The following is a 19803-nucleotide window of genomic DNA, read 5'->3' as shown; positions in this document are numbered from 1 at the left end:
GTATAAGTCTTTTACCTCCTTGGTTAGGTTTATTCCCAGGTTATTTGGCGGGGGGCATTTAAAAGGTAATTTTTTTATTACATTCTCTTTCTAATATTTCATTGTTAGTATACTGAAACACAACTGATTTCTGAATGTTAATCTTGTATCCTGCTACTTTACTGAATTCCTCTATCAGATCTAGTAGTTTTTGTGTGAAGTCATTGGGTTTTCTCTATATAGTATCATGTCATCTGAATATGGTGACAATTTTACCTCTTCTTTTCCATTTTGGATACCTTTATTTCTTTTTCTTGTCTGATTGCTGCAGCTAGAACTTCCAATGTAAGACTGTGTTGAGTGGAAGAGGTGAGAGTGGGCATCTTTGTCTCATTCCACATTTTATCAGGAAGGCTTTTAGCTTTTCTCCATCAAGTAGTATATTGGCTGTTGGTGTATCTTAAATAGCTTTTATTATATTGAAATATGTTTCTTCTATACCCACTTTGGTAAGGGGTTTCTTGTTTTGTTTTGTTTTTGTCTTTTTGCCATTTCTAGGGCCGCTCCTGTGGCATATGGAGGTTCCCAGGCTAGGGGTCGAATCGGAGCTGTAGCCGTCGGCCTACACCAGGGCCACAGTAAATGCGGGATCTGAGCCCTGTCTGCAACCTACACCACAGCTCACGGCAACGCCAGATCCTTAACCCACTGAGCAAGGCCAGGGATGGAACCTGCAACCTCATGGTTCCTAGTCGGATTCGTTAACTGCTGAGCCACGATGGGAACTCCTGTTTTTTTTTTTTTTTTAATCATGAATGGATGTTGAATTTTGTCCAGTGCTTTTTCTGCATCTCTTGAGATGATCATGTAGTTTTTGACTTTTCTTTTGTTAGTGTGGTGTATTACATGGATTTGTGTATGTTGAACCATCCTGTTGAATCTGGGATGAATCCTACTTGGTCATGGTGTATGATTTATGTGTTGTTGGATTCAGTTTGCTAGAATTTTGTTAAGAATTTTTGCACCTGGAGTTCCCGTCGTGGTGCAGTGGTTAACGAATCCGACTAGGAACCATAAGGTTGCGGATTCGATCCCTGGCCTTGCTCAGTGGGTTGAGGATCCGGCGTTGCCGTGAGCTGTCGTGTAGGTTGCAGACGCGGCTCGGATCCCGTGTTGCTGTGCCTCTGGAGTAGACTGGCAGCTACAGCTCCGCCGATTTGATCCCTAGCCTGGGAACCTCCATATGCCGCGGAAGCGGCCCAAGAAATGGCAAAAAGACCAAAAAAAAAAAAAAAAAGAATTTTTGCGTCTATATTCATCAAAGATACTGGCCTATAATTTTCTTTTTTGGTAGTATCTTTTGGTTTTGGTATTAGGTGATGTTGGCTTAATGGACTGTCTTTGGGAGTGTTCCCTCCTCTTCAGTTTTCTGGGGGAGTTTGAGAAGGATCAATACAAGTTGTTTGTATGTTTGGTAGAATTAGCCTGTGAAGCGTTCTGGTCCTAGACTTTTGTGTATAGGGAGTTTTGTTTTGTTTTTAATACGTGTTCTACTTCTTTTCTAGTGATTGGTCCTTTCAGATTATTTCTTTATTCTTGACTCAGTTTTGGTGGGCTGTATGTTTCTAGAAAGCAGTCCTTTTCTTCTAGGTTGTCAAATGTATGGGCAGGCCATGTGCACTTCTGGGGGTGGGAGTGGTGGGTGGACCACTTACAGGACCCTTGGCAGCAGTGGCAACCCCTGGGGAGGTTGTAGCAACAAGTAGTGCTGGGTCGAGGGACCCTTGGCAGCAGTGGCAACCCCTGGGGAGGTTGTAGCAACAAGTAGTGCTGGGTCGAGGGACCCTTGGCAGCAGTGGCAACCCCTGGGGAGGTTGTAGCAACAAGTAGTGCTGGGTCAAGGGACCCTTGGCAGTGGTGATGGAGCATGCACACTCCCAGGGAGGAGGCAGGTGGTGCCTGGTCATGGGACGCTTGGCAGCATTTGGTTGTGCCCTCCTCTGGAGTCTGAGATGGTTGTTGCAGCCTGCACCTGCCCTTGTAGCCCAGGCAAGTGGTGCTCTGCTGTCTGAGAACCTGCACACACAGACAAAGAAGTTCCTATGGCAGCACCACCCCCTTCTTTCACACTCCTCAACAATGGTGCCTTCTTTCTCTGGTGGGCTCCGGTCTCCTCCTGCACTCCCTTGGCTGTGGCACACCACCCCCTAGTCCCCTCAGGCCGTTTCCACACAGCCAATCCTAGTCCTCATTCCAGGTCTGATCTCTGAAGTCTGAGCCTCAGCAACCAGACCCTGCTTGCCCCAGCGAACAAACATCTCAGGCTGGGGTGTGCCAGGAGGCAGCACTGACCGTCAGGTGTGGCATTCTCTCTGCTTTGCTCTCCTCAGACTGGCTGCTGCCCTTTCTCTCCAAGGTTTTGAAGCTCTTCTTCTACCCCTGATGATCTCACCACCAGTCAGGAGGCCTTCCAGTGTGTGGAATCCTTTCCTCTTTCACAACTCCTGCTCAGGGATGCTGGTCCTGTCCTAATTCCTTTTTCTACCTTCTTTTTTTTCTTCCTCATTTTGTCCTGTCCTACCCAGTTACATGGAGATTTTCTTTTTTTCTTTTTTTTTTTTTTTGCTTTTTAGGGCCACACCTGGGGCACATGGAAATTCCCAGGCTAGGAATTGAATTGGAGCTGCAGCTGCCAGCCCACACCACAGCCACAGCAATGCCAGATCCAAGCCCTGTCTGTGACCTACACTTCAACTCATGGCACCACCAGATCCTTAACTCATTGAACAAGGCCAGGGATCGAATCCTCATCCTCATGGGTACTAGTTGGGTTTGTTTCCACTGAGCCACAGTGGGAACTCATGAGATTTGCTGCCCCTATTGGAAGTCTGAGGTCTTCTGCCAGCATTCAGTAGATGTTCTGTGAGAATTGTTCTACATTTTTTTTTTTTTAATGTATTTGTGGGAGAAGGTGCACTCCACATCTTACTCCTCTGCCATCTTGACCCAATCTAATATTACTGTCTTTTAATCTTACAGCTTTGCGTGTGAATGATTTCCTACCTTTACTGTATATTTGCCTTTCTCAATGAACTTTTTCATTTTGCAATTTTCTTGTTTCTAGTCACGGCCTGTACATTTTTGCATAGGGAAGTTCTTTTAACATTTGTTGTAAAGTTGATTTGGTGATGCTGAACTCTTGCTTGAATGCTTTTGCTTGTCTGTAACGCTTTTGATCTCTCCATCAAATCCTAACAGGAGCCTTACTGAATAGAATATTCTTGGCTGTAGGTTTTTCCCTTTCAAATCACTTTAAATACATTGTGCAGTTCCTTCTGTCCCACAATTTCTGCCAAAAAGTAGCTGACAGCCTTATAGAAGTTCCCCTAATGTTATTTGTTGCTTTTCTCTTGTTGCTTTTAATATTCTTTTTTAAGTTTTGCCATTTCTACTATAGTGTTGTTTTGTTTTGTCCTTTTTTTAGGGCTACACCTGTGACATATGGCAGTTCCCAGGCTAGGAGTTCCATTGGATCTGAAGCTGCCAGCCTGTGCCATAGCCACAGCAACGTGGAATCTGAGCCATGTCTGCAACCTACACCACAGCTCATGACAGCACCAGATCTTTAGCCCACTGAGTGAGGCCAGGAATGGAACCCACATCCTCATGGATGCTAGTCGAGTTCTCTAACCACTGAGCCACAGTGGGAACTCCTCTACTGCAGTGTCTTGATGTGTTCCTCTTTAGGTTAATTTTGTATATGATTCTCTGTGCTTCTTGGATTTGGATGTCTGTTTTCTTTCCCAGATTAGGGGAGTTTTCAGCTATTATGTCTTCAAATATATCATTGGTCTCTTTCTTCTCCTTCTGGAACTCCTATAATGCAAATATTAGTGCACTTGGTGTATCCAGAGACAGTCTTAGATTGTCCTCATTTCGTTTTGTTCTTTTTTTCTGTTTAGCATTAGTGATTTTGCTTATTCATTACTCCGCATCATTCAGTCTACTATTGATTGCTTCTGGGTGTTTTTCATTTCACTTATTGTATTCTTCATGTCTGTTTAGTTCTTTATATTTTCTAACCCTGATAAGAACTTCTAACTTCTCGCTTTGTGCATCTCTTCTTCTCCCAAGTTCTTTGATCATCTTTACAATCCCTACCCTGAACTCCTTGGGAAGATTGCCTCCCTCCACCTCAGTTAGTTCTTCTTCTGGGGTTTGACCTTGTTCCTTTGTCTAGAACATTTCTTCTGTCACTGCATTTTGCTTAAGTTGCTCTTTTTATTTTTATGTCTTTGGTACGTTGGCTTTATTTTCCAACCTTGGATAAGTGGCCTTTTTTAGGAGATGTCTTATGCTTTTCAGCAGTGCATTCCCTTCTTGTCTCCTGACAAGGGGGGGTTCCCCCTGTTATGGTTGTGTGGGTCCTCCTGTTGTGGCAGGCTGACTGGGCAGTTTAGTAAGCTTGGTTGGCCTCTGGTCTAGTTGCTTTCCAGGTCTTGCCTCACATGGAGGCTGCCAGGTTTGCCCCAGAGCCTATGCTGGCTCACCGATGGGTGGAGTCCGGGTCCAGAAGACTCTGGGCCTGTTGCCTGCCCACTAGTGGGTGAAGCCAGGTCCTAGGTTAGTGCCAGCCTACTGGCAGGTAGAGCCAGGTCCTGGAGTCCCAGAATTGGTATTGGATCGCTGATGGGGATTGATGGGGAGGGTGGGGGAGTGGGTGGTTGTGGATTCCTGATACAGTTGGGTATGAGGTCTGGGGTGTCCCAAAGCTTGTGTTGGCCCGCTGGTGGGCAGGGCCAGGGCACAGCTGCTCCCAGGGCAGGGTCTGGTCTACTAATAGGAGGGCAAAGTCCATAGGATGGGTAATTGTAGCTTCCTTGAGTCTAGTGACTGCCCCCTGGTGGGTGAGGCTGGTCCAGAAGCTAAAACAGGCTTCCTGGAGGCCAGGGAATTCTAGGCCTGGTCCCTGCCCACAGTGGTTAGAGCTGGGTCTTGGGCCCTCTGGTGGGCAGGGCTGTGGTACAGAGGCCTGTGGACTGAGGGTATCATTAAGGCAGCCTGTTTGCTGATAAGTGAGGCTATGTCCCTGCCCAGTTAGTTGCTTGGCCTGAGGTGTCCCAGTGCTGGCACCTACAGGCTATTGGGTGAGGCTGGGTCTTGACACTAATGACCAAGAGGGAGGATTCCACAGTGGCTCTTGCCAATACCCGTGTCCACATGGTAAATGCAGCTCTCTTTAAAATGGCTGCTGCCAGTGTCTTATGTTTCCAGGGTGAGCTGCTGTTGCCTCCTGCCTGTCTGAGAGTCTCTCCAAGATCAGCAGGTAGGTCTGGCCCAGGCTGCTCTCAAATTACTGCTTCTGCCCTGGGTCTTGGATGGAGTATGAGAGATTTTATGTTTGCCCTTTGAGAGTGAAATCTCTTTCCCCAGCCCCCTGGGACTCCCAAAAGTAAGCCTCACTGGCTTTCAATGCCAAATGCTCTGGGGGCTCCTTCCCAGTGCACGACTACTGGGCTGGGGAGCCCAGTGTTTGGGCTCAGACCTCTCACTCCTTTGGGAGAACCTCTGCAATAGAAATGTTCTCCAGTTTGTGGGTTGCCCACCTGGGAGTATGGGACTTGACTATATCAAGTCTGCCTCTCTTACCTGTCTTGTCATGGTTCCTTCATGTCTTTAGTTGTAGAACTTTTTTGGTAGGTTCTTGTGTTTTTCATTGATAGTTATTCTGCAGATGGTTGTGATTTTGATGTGCCCATGAGGGGAGGTGAGCTCAGGATCTTTCTATTCCTACTCCACCATTCTTGCCAGATCTCCCTTCCTTAAATCTTTTGTGTAACTTGAGGAGAAATCCCTCTGTAAGCACCTTGTAAACAGGATACACCGCAGGTTCTCATCATGGTGCCAACCTGGCTGGCTCCTAGACGAGGCACTGCTGCTCTGTGACTCAAGTGGGGGAGGGGGTGATGAGGCCTCTGCAAGAGCTGGACTTTGGTTTACAGGTTGTGTGAGCCAGACTTCTTAGAGAGGAGAGGTCTCCAGTGCCCAGGACACCTCTAATACAGTACTAACCGAAGTCACTCTACAGTGCATTATGTCTCCAAGGACTCTGGGGGGTGGGGGGAGACGGTAAATGAGATGTTAGGTATTAATGTTTACAATAGAGAAGTTCACAGGCTCTGCAGTGATTAAAAAGAATGTTGTAAAACAGTGTGAAGATCTTGGAGAGACATTTGAGTGTATAATTTTCAATCTGAAAAATTGGAAGTTCCACATGATAACCAAGCATAAGATTTTAGGAGAAATCCCATCAAAAAGAAAAAGCCTATGAAATGTCATTCAAGAAACTGAAGAAAAAAATGCACCAGATCAGAGTTCCTGTTGTGGCTCAGCAGGTTAAGAATCTCAGATCTGCTGTGGCTGTGGCGTAGGCTGGAAATTACATATGCTGCAGGTGCGGCTCTAAAAAGACCAAAAAAAAAAAAAGAAAGAAAATGGGCCCAGTTAAAAATTAACCAGTCTGGGGTCATTGATGACAAATTCAGTATCAGGTAGTAGAGAAATTGTGGCCCAAGTTGTGAATTTTGAACATTATATCTTAGAGGATATGCATATGAAATGTTAAGTAGGAAGATTCACATTTGAAACATTTTGATGTGAAAATGGCTGTATTGCACTGGGTTGTGGGAAAGGAGAGCACAAAGAGATATTAGATGGTTTTTAAAAGACGTGAGCGTCAATAGTCTCAAAATACAGTGTCTTAGGATAAATGGTGTGGATTTTGAGATCTGAATAAGGTGAATTTTTATGTAATTACTGATTTTTATCAGTTGACCATATTGGTAACATTGAGTTTTCAGGGTACATTCTCATACCTTCAAAGTGAGGAATAAATTTATGGAGAAGTCTTTCATAAAGTCGAATAAAGGATAAATAGTCATTTAGAGAGAAGTCATTCATCCAGTTTGTTTATGAGTTTTTGTATTAACAGATTTCCAAGGGAGCAAAGTAGATATTCCCTCAATTTCAGACTATATAACTCTCTATGTGATAATATTATAAAACTAATGCAAAATATTAAGCATTGAAAAATTAGACAAATAAAACAATTTGTTTGGCCTATACGTTTTTGATTATAGTACCAGCCAAGACCTCTAGCTCAGAGATATACTTGTGCAGCAGTCAGCATTTCTACAACTGTGGTACCTGTTTTTCTAAAGTGAAGAAATGAAACATTGTGTAAAACTTTGCTTTTAAGTTATATGAATGATTCTGAGCTTCAGAACTACAATTTGCTGTTTGATAGTTATTAAAAGTAATTGGTATTTTGAACAATCAGACCAATCATAGTTCTGTGTTATGTCATTTCTGAGATTTTTATCCTCTGGGTACAAAACTCTTAGGTTTTAGCTAACAGCAATAAAAAATTTTTACCTTTAATATTTTATTTTCTAGGTGCCCAAGGTACCAACGAAATGCAGTCTAAAAAAGACCTAACTCTACCATGTTCTAACTCACATGAAGAAGTGTTGAATCTCCCTTCATCGAGTTTTTTGTCCAGGAGTAGAACATCCTTTGTTGAAGACCGTGAGTAGGAATGTGTTATGAGTTCTTGAGACTGTTGTTGTGAGTTGGAGACGATAGTTCTGGAGATGATTGCTTATTACTTTGGTTGCTCTACAGTTAAGGCAATTCTTTTTGGTTTTACATGACCTCATTTGTAAATATTTGCTATTATGAGCTCAGATTTCTTCTTAAGATGGTCTTTGGTCACATGTCTTGCATCCGCTATTTTATTATCTAAATCCTCTCTCCTCAAAGACTTTAAGAGAGTAGGACTCTCTGATACATTAGTATGTCAGTTGGTAGTCTTGAAATTATTTTAACATGAAAAATATTCTCATTTCTGTATTATCTCTGGGATTTTCATATGGTTAGTATTATAGAAAATCATTGTTGATTTTATGTTTTTATAACATGTGGATGAACTGTATAACTTGTGTAGCTGTTCTTTGAGACATTTATTTTTTTTTAATTTTTAATTTTTTTTTTTGTCTTTTCAGGGCTGCACCCTCGGCATATGTAGGTTCCCAGGCTAGGGGTCAAATTGGAGCTGTAGCCGCTGGCCTACACCACAGCCACAGCAACTTGGGATCCGAGCCGCATCTTCAACCTACACCACAGCTCACAGCAATGCCGGATCCTTAACCCACTGAGCGAGGCCAGGAATCAAACCGCAACCTCATGGTTCCTAGTCAGGCCCATTAACCACTGAACCACTATGGGAACTCCAGGACATTTATGTTTTTAGTTATTTTTCATTTACTTTTTAGGTAACATTTTTATGACGGTAACATTAAAATTACATTCTTCCTGCTTTAAATAGGTCCCTACTTATTTACTGAGGGTGAGTCCCTAATTAAAAAAAATTTTTTTTGGTGTGTTTTTTGTTTTGTTTTTGTTTTTTTTTTCTTTTTTGGCCACAGCATGCAGCACCTTGATATGGGATCTTAGTTCCCAGACTAGGCATTTAACGCAGGCTGCAGTGGTGAAAGCGCTGAGTCCTAACCACCACACCACCAGGGAACTCCTTTAGTGTGTTTTTTTTTTTTAATCAGGTTTATTTTAATTTCTTATAGTTTAACTTTCTGACTGTGCTTGTGGCATGCAGAAGTTCCTAGGCCAGGAATTGAACCCAAGTCACAGCAGTAACCTGAGCCACAGCAGTGACAACACTGAGTCCTTAACTACTAGGCCACTGGGAAACTCCTTAAATCAAGTTTAAAATATATTTTTAAGTTGTGTTTGAACATGTTTATATAGGTTTATGTTTCTATATAAAATGATTTATTTCTTGGAGCTTGATTTTAATGTCTAATTTGTCCAACTAGCAGAAACTCCTTCTGTGGATATGATTCCAAGTGCTAAGAAATTAGGGGAGCCTATTCGATCAGCTATTCCTTTACATCCACCTTTCCACCCTTCAGAGCCTCGAGCTCCTTGCCCCATAGGAAAAGAATATTTGCGTTCAAGTCACTGCTCCCCCACCATGAATTCCACTGGAGAGGGCACAGCATTTTCTGTGGTGAGTGGAAAAGCTTGATTTCAGTTGGACAGAACTGTTTATAGATTTTAAAAGGTCTCTGCTAGAATAATAGTCAAGGATACTGCACTAATCAGAGCACTGTACTACTATTTTTTTGGCTCATTATTTATGTATTTATGCTTTTTGTGGGGGGGCACACCCACGGCATATGGAGGTTCCCAGGCTAGGGGTCTAATTGGAGCTGCAGCTACCAGCCTACGCCACAGCCACAGCAATGCCAGATCCAAGCCGAGTCTGCAACCTACATCACAGCTCATGGCAATGCCGGATCCTTAACCCACTGAGTGAGGCCAGAAATCAAACCCACAAACGCATGGTTCCTAGTCAGATTCGTTTCTGCTGAGACACAACGGGAACTCCAGAGCACTGTACGTCTTAAGATTTACCTCTGCATACACCTGTATGTTCTTACTGTAGGAAGATAGGGACAGGATGAATATAAAATTAAAACATGTTTCAAGTATAAGAAAGTGAAAAATAGTCTTTCTTCCATATTCCTTCAATTCAGCGCAAACTATTAATATTTTGGCCTATTCTTCCACTCTTTTATTTGAAAATTAAATTATTTTTTATACACTCATCTTGTTCCTGTCTTCCTAGAAATAAGACTACTTAGGTATATGTCAAGGGTAAATTTATAAACATTGATGCATTCTCATTAGTAGAAATTCAAGCAATGCAGAAAAGGAGCAATTAACATTAGTGACCATCATTCTAAACATTCTCTGCATCTATTTAGATAGAGTGATGGATAAAATGAGAGAAAAAAGGGATCACAGGATAATTGTTGCATTTGGAAAAGGTTTGTGGGGATGGTGGAAGGGCTTCTGAGTTGCTGTTAATATTCTGTTTCTTGACCTGAGTGGTTAAGTGGAAATATTCATCTTGAAATGATTCTTGAGCAGGACACTAACTTCAGTTGTAAGTATTTTGTCTTTTTTAGGGCTACACCTGAGACATATGGAAGTTCCTGGGCTAGGGGTTGAATCAGAGCTACAGCTGCCGGCCACAGCCACGCCAGATCCAAGCCACATCTGTTCATATTTTGGAGGTTTTTGTCTTTCTTTCAGTTTTGGACAGTTCTGTTGACTTCTTGATATGAGATATAATGACTTTAATACTTTGCCCTTGTTATTTGATAATTTTTTCATTGTCCAGTTGTAGCTATAACCCCTAAATTTTCTTATTTGGAAACACATCACCTACTTTTATTTATTTATTTTTTAAGGCCTCACCCACGGCATATGGAGGTTCCTAGGCTAGGGGTTGAATTGGAGCTGCAGCTGCTGGCATACACCACAGTCACAGCAATGCCAGATCCAAGCTCTGTCTTCGGCCTACACCACAGCTCATGGCAACGTCGGATCCTTAACCTGGAACGAGGCCAGGGATCAAACCAGCAACCTCATGGTTCCTAGTTGGATTCATTTCCATTATGCCATGATGAGAACTCCTTTTTCAATTTATTCTTTTAAAATGACTGCTTTTTAATTTAATGTAGTGATGAAACCCAAGCCCCACAATTTTTGTTTTTGTTTTCTTCTCCCCTTTTCTGGGCACCACGGGGCATGTAGAGTTCCCAGGCCAGGGATCAGATCTGAGCCACAGTGGCCACCTATGCCGCAGCTGTGGCAGACACCAGATCCTTAACCCACTGTGCCGGGCCAGATGGCTAACCTGCATCCCAGTGCTCCTAAGATGCTGAGGATCCTGTTGGTCCACGTGGGCGTTCCTATCTTTATATATTTTAATGGCATCCTGAGCCACACTTTTTCTCCAGGTACAAGATTATAGATATTTCTCCATTCCTTTGACATTGGGGATCAATAGGGTATTTTGACCAATGTGTTTCTAAAAAGAAACCCCAGAACATGGAAAATAAAGGGACCTAGCTTTGTGCCATGGGTCCTCCTTTTCCCCCACACCTAAAATGTTCTTATTTTTGTGTCATCTTTGTATCTTTTTCAAATCAACTCTCCTCTTTTCAATAGGAACCAGAAAATGGAGTTTTCTTATTTTCCAAGTTGTCTAAAGATAACATACAGGAAATGTATCCAGCTCAGGTCCAAGGCTCTAGGACAAGGAAGCTTCCCAAAGGAAAAAGGTAACATTACTTCAGGCTTCAATTTGCAAAGGGATTTGAAGAGGTAAAGGATATTCTCTCCTAATGTATCTATGAAGACTGATACGAAATATTTGGTAAACATGTATTATAGTTGTTTTGAACTAAGTAACGTACACTTGTCTACCTACATGTCACATGGTCGCTTTTATTATAGATATGAAAACAGAGCTGCAGTCTCGTCCTGGGATTCACCTTTCCCCCAGAGGGCAGGAGAGAGGTTAACGGAGCAAGAATTACATGCAGTGTCAGAGAAGTTATCTCAACGCCTCTCTGAACTAGATTGGGCAAGTCTTATTTTATCTTTATTGAGATTACCATAGTTGGTGAACATTTAAGTAATTTTCCAATTGAAGATGAAAGTGAAGCTAAGGTATTAGAAAGTTAGTTATGTCTTAGTTACTGTGAAAATCTTCTATAAGTCAAGCAGGTAGGACATAGAATGTCCTCCTAGCCCTTTATGGTATAACTGCATTTGGTACAGATTTATCCAAAATTTTATCAACTTCTGATGAAATCTAAATTAATATTGATGACTGCATTAAGTCATTTATGTTTAGGTACATCTGAATAGTTTCCTTTTGTCACTAAAGACACATTTGGTATAAAATTAGGTGTATCTCTGATTTTCACAAAATAGTGCTATGGTTTAGGGGTATCATTTAATGTATTAAATTTTTATCTGACTTTTAAGTTTATTGAAACTGAATAGTTTGTGGCACTGACATATAGATTCTTTAGAAACTATGCATAAACGATCTGAAAACTTGTGCCTAATGCTTTTAAAAGATTATATCTGTCCACTCCATTCAACTTGCTAAAATCAATGAAAGATGTTAAAAAGAATTTTCTTGATAGATGTTAAAAAGTGCCCTGGGCGATCGAGTTAAAGAAAAGACTGGCTGTGAAGAGGAGGATGTTGGAAATGGAGACCTGGAGAGTGGAAATGATGAGACCCTGTCTCAGCATAGCGACAGCATCATGGAGTATGGGCCCAAGAAGTGGAGGCCAGGTACCTGTCTCAGGCTGGGATGAGGACGTCCTCAGGAGCCACTTAACCACTTTGATCTAATGACTGGCTTTCTCATTTTAAATATTTCAGAAACATGTGAAAGCAGAAGGAGTAGAGGTTAATAATCATATTTGCTTTACATCTTTGGGTTTTCTAAGAATTAAAATCTCCACTGTCCATTCTTTTCCTTTCCCTCAAAGAAATTACTCTGTCAAAGCTGGTATCTTTTCTTCATGTCCCTGTTTTTGTTTTTTTCAGTTTTTTTGAGATATAATTGACATATAAAAATTACATCACTTAAGGGGCACAACATAATGATTTAATATCTGCACATATTGTAAAGTGATTACCACAGTAAGTTTAGTTAACATCTATAACTTCATTTTTTTTTTTTTTTTTTTTTTTTTTGCTTTTTAGGGCTGCACCTGAGGCATATTCGAGTTCCTGGGCTAGGGGTCTACTTGGAGCTGCAACTGCCAGTCTACACCACAGCCACAGCAATGCCAGATCTCAGCCACATCTGTAAGCTTCACCACAGCTCATGGCAACACCAGATCCTTAACCCACTGACTGAGGCCAGGAATTGAACCTGCATCCTCAAGGTTACTAGTCGGATTCATTTCCACTGCAACTCCCTCAATTTTTTTTTTCTTATGATAACTTTTAAGATCTAATCTCTTACCAACTTTCAGATACTCAATACAATATTGTTAATTATGGTCAGCATGCTGCACATGACATTCCCAGAACTTCATCTTATAATTGGAAGTTCTAACTTTTGAACACCTTCACACATTTTGTCCACCCTTCACCCCCCTACCTTTAGACAACTTGGAATTTAAGAAAACTCTATTACCTGATTCCTATTAAACATAGAGGAAAGTTGATTTGAAAAAGATACAATGAAGAAAAAACATTTTGGGTATGGGGAGAAGGGAGGGGCTGTGGTGGAAAGCTGGATCCCCTTCTGTTCTCTGTACCTTCAGATTTGTTTTTTTTAAGATTCCACATATAAGTGAGATCATAGAGTATTTGTCTCTGTCTGACTTATTTCACTTAGCATAATGCCCTCAAGGGCCATCCATGTTGTTGAAGATGGCAGGATTTCCTTTTTATGGCAGAATAATATTCCGTTGTGTGTGTATGTATGTGTGTAAACCACATTTTCTTAATCCATTCATCTATTGACTGGACACTAATATTATTTGCATGTCTTGGCTATTATAAATAATGCTTCAGGGAATATGGAGATGCAGTTTTTGTGTGTGTGTGTGTGTGTGTGTCTTTCTAGGGCCGCACCCAAGGCATATGGAGGTTCCCAGGCTAGGGGTTGAATCGGAGCTGTGGCCACTGGCCTGCGCCAGAGTCACAGCAACGCAGGATCCGAGCCGCGTCTGCAACCTACACCACAGCTCACAGCAATGCCGGATCCTTAACCCACTGAGCAAGCGCAGGGATCGAACCCCCAACCTCATGGTTCCCAGTCGGATTCGTTAACCACTGCGCCACGACGGGAACTCCCTCTCTCTCTTTTTAATTCTTTTCTCTTGGTTTTTGTTTTTGAGGATAGCTATTCTCACAGATGAGTTGATATCTCATTGTGGGTTTTTTTTAGTTTTGCTTTTTAGGGCCATACCTGCAAAATATGGAAGTTCCCAGGCTAAGGGTTGAATCAGAGCTGCAGCTGCTGGCCTATGCCACAGCCACAGCAGTGCCAAGTCTGAGCTGTGTCTGTGACTTACACCACAGTTCATAGCAACTCTTGATCTTTAACCCACTGAACAAGGCCAGGGATTGGACCTGCATCCTCATGGATACTAGTCAGATTCATTTCTGCTGAGCCACAATGGGAACTCCCTCTCATTGTGCTTTTGATTTGCATTTCCCTTATGATTAATGATTTGAGCACCTTTTCATGTACTTATTGGCCCTTTGTATGTCATCTTTGGAAAAATGTCTAGTTCTTTTGCCCATTTTTCATTTGTGGGGATTTTGGTTTGTTTGTTTGTGTTGCTATTGAGTTAATATTTAGATATTAACCCCTTATCAGATTCCTGATTTGCAAATATATTCTCTCATTTGGTAGGTGGCCTTTTCATTTTGGTGATTTCCTTTGTTGTGCTGAAGTTTATTCGTTTGTATAGTTCCACTTTGTTATTGCCAAGGCCAGTGTCAACCAGCTTATTGGCTATGTTTTCTTCTAGGAGTTTTATGGTTTCAGGTCTTTGAAGTCTTTGATCCATTTTGAATTGTTTGTTGTTTATGGTATAAAATTTTAGGGGTCCAGTTTCATTCTTTTGCAAGTGGCTGTCCACTTTTTCCAACACTATTGAAAAGCATCTCTTTTCTTGATTATATCTTCCTGCTCCTTTATCATAAATTAATTAACCATATATTCATGGGTTTATTTTTGGTGTCTCTGTTGTGTTCCGTTAAGCTACATTCCTGTTTTTATTGCTAATACTATGTTTTTTTGATTACTTTAGCTTTGTAATGTAGTTTGAAGTTAAGAAGTATGATGCTTCCAGCTTTGTTTTTTTTTCCTCAAGATTCTTTTGGCTTTTTGGCTTGTTTTGTGGATCCAAACAAATTTTGTAATTGATCGTTCTACTTCTGTGAAAAATGTTGTTGGAATTTTGATAGGGATTGCATTGAGTTTGTAGATCACTTGGGGAGTATGGACATCTTAACAGTATTAATTCTTCCAACCCATGAACATAGAACATCTTTGCATTTAATTGTGTGGTCTTCAATTTCTTTCATCAGTGTCTTATAGTTTTCAGTGTACAAGTCTTTCACTTCCTCAGTTAAATTTATTCCTAGGTATTTCATTCTTTTTGAAGCAGTTGTACATGGGATTATTTTCTTAATTTCTCTTCGTTTTTTATTTTTTTAAAAAGTGGTTTGTTTGTTTTTTTTTTTTGCTTTGCAGCACCACACCTGTGGCATATGGAAGTTCCCAGGCTAGAGGTCAAATTGGAGATGCAGCTGCTATGCAGAATTTGAGCTATGTCTGTGACTTACAGTACAGCTCACAGCAACACCAGATCCTTAACCGAGTAAGGCCAGGAATTGAACCAACGTCCTCATAGATACTAGCTGGGTTTGTTACTGCTGAGCCATGATGAGAACTTAAAATTTTTTTTTTCTTTTTTTTTTTTTTTTGGTCTTTTTAGGGCTACAGCCATGGCATATGGAAGTTCCCAGGCTAGGAGTCAAATCAGAGCTGTAGCTTCTGGCCTACACCACAGCTATAGCAACCCCAGATCCTAGCTGTGTCTGTGACCTACGCCACAGCTCATGGCAATGCCAGGTCCTTAACCCACTGTGTGAGACCACAGATCAAACCTGCATCCTCATGGATACTGTTGCATTTAATACTGCTGAGCCACAGTGGGAATTCTGAGGAACTCCCCTTTTTACTTTTTTAAATGAGAGAAAAACAAAAGTTTAGTAACATCGAGAGACCTAGGAAAACTGAGTAACTCCAGTTTCTCTGATAGTTTGTTTAATATTAATGTACAGAACTGCAACTGAATTGTGTTCAGTTGACCTTTGAACAACACAGGTTTGAACTGTACAGGTCCACTTATACATGGATTTTTTTTAAATAAATAAATATGTACTACACTACTACATGGTTGGGATTGGTTGAATCCACAGATACAGAAATACAGATATGGGGAGCTGACTATAAAATTATATTTGGGGTTTTGGCTGTGTGGGATTGGTGCTCCTAACCCCTGCATTGTTCCAGGGCCAACTGTATTTTGATTTTTGTACCCTGAATTCATTTGCTAATATTTTGGTGAGGATTTTTGCATCTGTGTTCATCAGGAATATTGGTCTGTAATTTTTTTTTGTGGTGTCTTGTTTGGTTTTGGTTTTAGGTAATAATGGCCTTGTAAAGTGAGTTTGGAAGTATTTCTTCTTCCATTTTTTGGAAAGGTTTGCAAAGGATTTGGTATTCTTCAAATGTTTGGTAGAATTCACCAGTGAAGCCATCCTGGTCCTAGACTTTTATCTGTTGGGAGGTTATTATTGATCTTACTTGTAGTCTGTTCAGATTTTTCTGTTTGTTCATAATTCAGTCTTAGTAGATTATATATTTCTAGGAATATCCATTTCTTCTGTTGTCCAGTTTGTCAGTGTAAAATTGTTATTAGTTTTTTACGTTCCTTTGTATTTCTGTGTTGTCAGATGTAATATCTCCTCTTTCATTTCCTTTTTTCTCTTTTTAGAGCTGCACCATGGCATATTGAAGTTCCCAGGCTAGGGGTCGAATCGGAGCTGCAGCTGCCAGCCTACAACACAGCCACAGCAACGTGGGATCTGAGCTGCATCTTCGACCTACACCACAGTTCACGGCAAAACCAGATCCTTAACCCACTAAGCGAGGCCAGGGGTCAAACTCATGTCCTCATAGATAGTAGTCAGGTTTGTTACTGCTGAGCCATAACAGAAACTCCTCTCCTCTTTCATTTCTAATTTTATTTGAGTCCTCTTTTTTTCTAGCTTTAAGTCTAGCTAATGGTTAGTCTATTTTGTTTATCTCTTTGGAAATCCAGCTCTTAGATTTCATTGATTTTTTTTTCTGGTTTTTTTTTTTTTTTTGGCCATGCCTTTGACATGCAGAAGTTCCTGAGCCAGAGATTGAACTCATGTCACAGTAATGATGACATCACCAGATTCTTAACTTGCAGAGCCACCAGAAAACTCCTTTTGTCTTTTTTCATCTCTTTCATTTATTTCTGCTCTGATCATTGTTACTTCCCCCCTTCTACTAACTCTGCCCTTTGTTCTGCTTTTCTAGTTCCTTGAGGTATAAAGTACGTTGTTTATTTGAGATCATTCCTGGTTTTTTTCCCTCAGTTTTATTAAAATATAATCGACATACTCCATTGTGTAAGTTTAAGGTGTGTAATGAGTTTTATACATATGTTGTGAAATTATTGCCATGATGTTTAGTTATTATCTTTATGAGATATATAACTTCCCAATATACATAGAGCAGTGTTAACTATAGTCATCCTGTTGTATATTACATCCCTAGGACTTATTTTCTCACTGGAAATTTGTACCTTTTGACTGCCTTCATCCATTCCATCCACCCCATCCTCCTGCATCTAGTAACCATAAATATAGTCTTTTTCTATGAGGTTGCTGCTGCTTTTTTATTTATTATTTATCTTTAAGTTTTTTTTTTTTCCCTTGGGCCGCTTCCGTGGCATATGCAGGTTCCCAGGCTAGGGGTTGAATCGGAGCTGTAGCCACTGGCCCACGCCAGAGCCACAGCAACGACAGATCCGAGCCACGTCTGCGACCTACACCATAGCACCGTAGCTCTCGGCAACGCCGGATCCTTAACCCACTGAGCAAGGCAAGGGATCGAACCCGCAACCTCATGGTTCCTAGTCGGATTCGTTAACCACTGAGCCACAACGGGAACTCCTTAAGATTCTACTTTTAAGTGAGTTTGGGTTCTTTTTGTTTTTTGGTTTTACATACAAGTGAGTTCATACAGTTTTTGTCTTTCTGTCTGACTTATTTCACTTAGCGTGATGACCTCAGGTTCCATACATGTTGTCACAAATAATGGGATTTCCTTCTTTTTATGACTGAATAATATTCCATATATATGTCACATCTTCTGAATCTACTCATCTGTCAGTGGATACTTATTGTTTCCATGTCTTAGCTATTGTATATAATGCTGCTGTGAGCATGGGGGAACAGCTTTCCCTTTTGATGTAGTGTTTTCATTTCTTTTGGAAATATTCCCAGAGGTTGAATTGCTGGATCATATGGTAATTATATATTAATTTTTTTGAGAACTCTCCACACTGTTTTCCATAATGGCTGTACCAATTTACAATCCCATCAACAGTACACAAGGGTTTTACTTTACTCCATATTCTTACTAACACATCTCTTTTTAATGATAACCCTTCCAAGAGGCATGAGGTGATACTTTATTGTAGCTGTAATTTGCATTTCCTTAATGGTTAGTGGGTTAGTGATGTTGAGCACCTTTTCATGTACCTGTTGGTCATTTGTATTTCTTCTTTGGAAAATGTCTCTTCAGGTCCTTTGCCCTTTTTTTTTTTTTTTTTTTTTGCTGTCAAGTTATATGAGTTATTTTTATATTTTACATAGTAACCCCTTTTTAGATACCTGATTTGCAAATATTTTTTTCCATTCCATAGATAGTTTTTAAAATTTCTTTGATTTTTTTTTTTTCTTTTTGCTATTTCTTTGGGCCGCTCCCAAGGCATATGGAGGTTCCCAGGCTAGGGGTCGAATCGGAGCTGTAGCCACTGGCCTACACCAGAGCCACAGCAAACGCGGGATCCGAGCCACGTCTGCAACCCACACCACAGCTCACGGCAACGCCGGATCCTTAACCCACTGAGCAAGGGCAGGGACTGAACCCACAACCTCATGGTTCCTAGTCGGATTCGTTAACCACTGCACCACGATGGGAACTCCTGAACATTTCTTTTGCTGTGCAGATGCTTTTCAGTTTTATATGGTTCTGCTTATTTATTTTGTTGCTTGACTTTAGGTGTCATAGTTTGTTTTTGATGGAGGCATTTATTGCTGTGAACTTCCCTCTTAGGACTGTTTTGCTACATCCAATAAATTTTGGTATATTGTGTTTTCATTTTTCTTAAGATTTAAAGATTTTCTCTTGATTTCTTCTTTGATCCATTGGTGGTTTAGTAAGAAATTGCTTAATCTCCATATATTTGTGACTTTCTCTGTTACTTCTTATAACTGATAGCTAGTTATATACCATCATGATCAGAAAAGATGCTTGATACAATTTCAGTCATTTAAAGTTTTCAAGGAAGTATTTGAATGTTCCATGTGTTTGAGCAAAATGTGTATTCTGCTTTGTGAAATAATATTCTGTGAACATCTGTTATCTAGACTAACATGTAATTTAAGTACAGTATTTCCTTATTGATCTGTCTAGATGATCTGTCCATTGTTGAAAGTGGGGAATTGAAGTCCTCTACTGTTATCATACTGTTATGTCTCTGTTTAAGTGTGTTAATATTTGCTTTATGTATTTAGATGCTCCTATGTTAGGTGCAAAAAACTTACAAATATTCTTTTTATGAACTGACTACTTTATCATATAGTGATCTTTTTTGTCTTAAAGTCTGTTTTGTCTGATAGAAGTATAGCTACCCTAGCTTTCATTTGGTTTCCATTTGCATGGAATATCTTTTTCCATCCCTTCACTTTCAGTCTTTGTGTCTCCCTTAAAGCTAGAGTCTCTTGTAGGTAGCACATAGTTGGGTCTTTTTTTTGTTTGTTTTTTTCTTTTTTTTTAATCTACTTGGCTACTCTGTCTTGATTGGAGAATTTAGTCCATTTATATTTAATTATTTACTGAAAGATATGGACTTAGTGTTGCCATTTTGTTAATTGTTTTCTGGCTGTTTTGTAATTCCTTTTTCCTTCTTGTCTTGTATTCTTCCTTTGTTCTTTGATGATTGTCTCTAATTGTTTGCTTAGATTCCTTTCTCTTTATATTTTGTGTATCTGTTAAAGGTTTTTACTTTGTGGTTACCA

At 40.5% G+C, this 19803-nt stretch overlaps 1 protein-coding gene across 5 annotated transcripts in view; it reads left to right on the top strand.

Moving 5' to 3' along the window:
• Positions 1-19803, top strand: part of CEP95 (centrosomal protein 95) — a 62296-nt gene that overhangs the window by 25190 nt on the left and 17303 nt on the right. For 4 of the 5 annotated variants that reach the window (XM_047757774.1, XM_047757773.1, XM_047757771.1 and 1 more), the window contains 5 exons: positions 7435-7566; positions 8871-9064; positions 11077-11189; positions 11365-11494; positions 12066-12219. In XM_047757774.1, the coding sequence (XP_047613730.1) occupies positions 7435-7566; positions 8871-9064; positions 11077-11189; positions 11365-11494; positions 12066-12219 (723 nt within the window). The remainder of the gene's footprint in view (positions 1-7434; positions 7567-8870; positions 9065-11076; positions 11190-11364; positions 11495-12065; positions 12220-19803) is intronic. The other variant, XM_047757772.1, reaches the window with a different exon arrangement.

This window comes from Phacochoerus africanus, chromosome 14 (assembly GCF_016906955.1).
Source record: "Phacochoerus africanus isolate WHEZ1 chromosome 14, ROS_Pafr_v1, whole genome shotgun sequence".
In the NCBI taxonomy this organism is placed as follows: Eukaryota; Metazoa; Chordata; class Mammalia; order Artiodactyla; family Suidae; genus Phacochoerus; species Phacochoerus africanus.
This window is presented reverse-complemented; position numbering and strand designations above follow the sequence as displayed.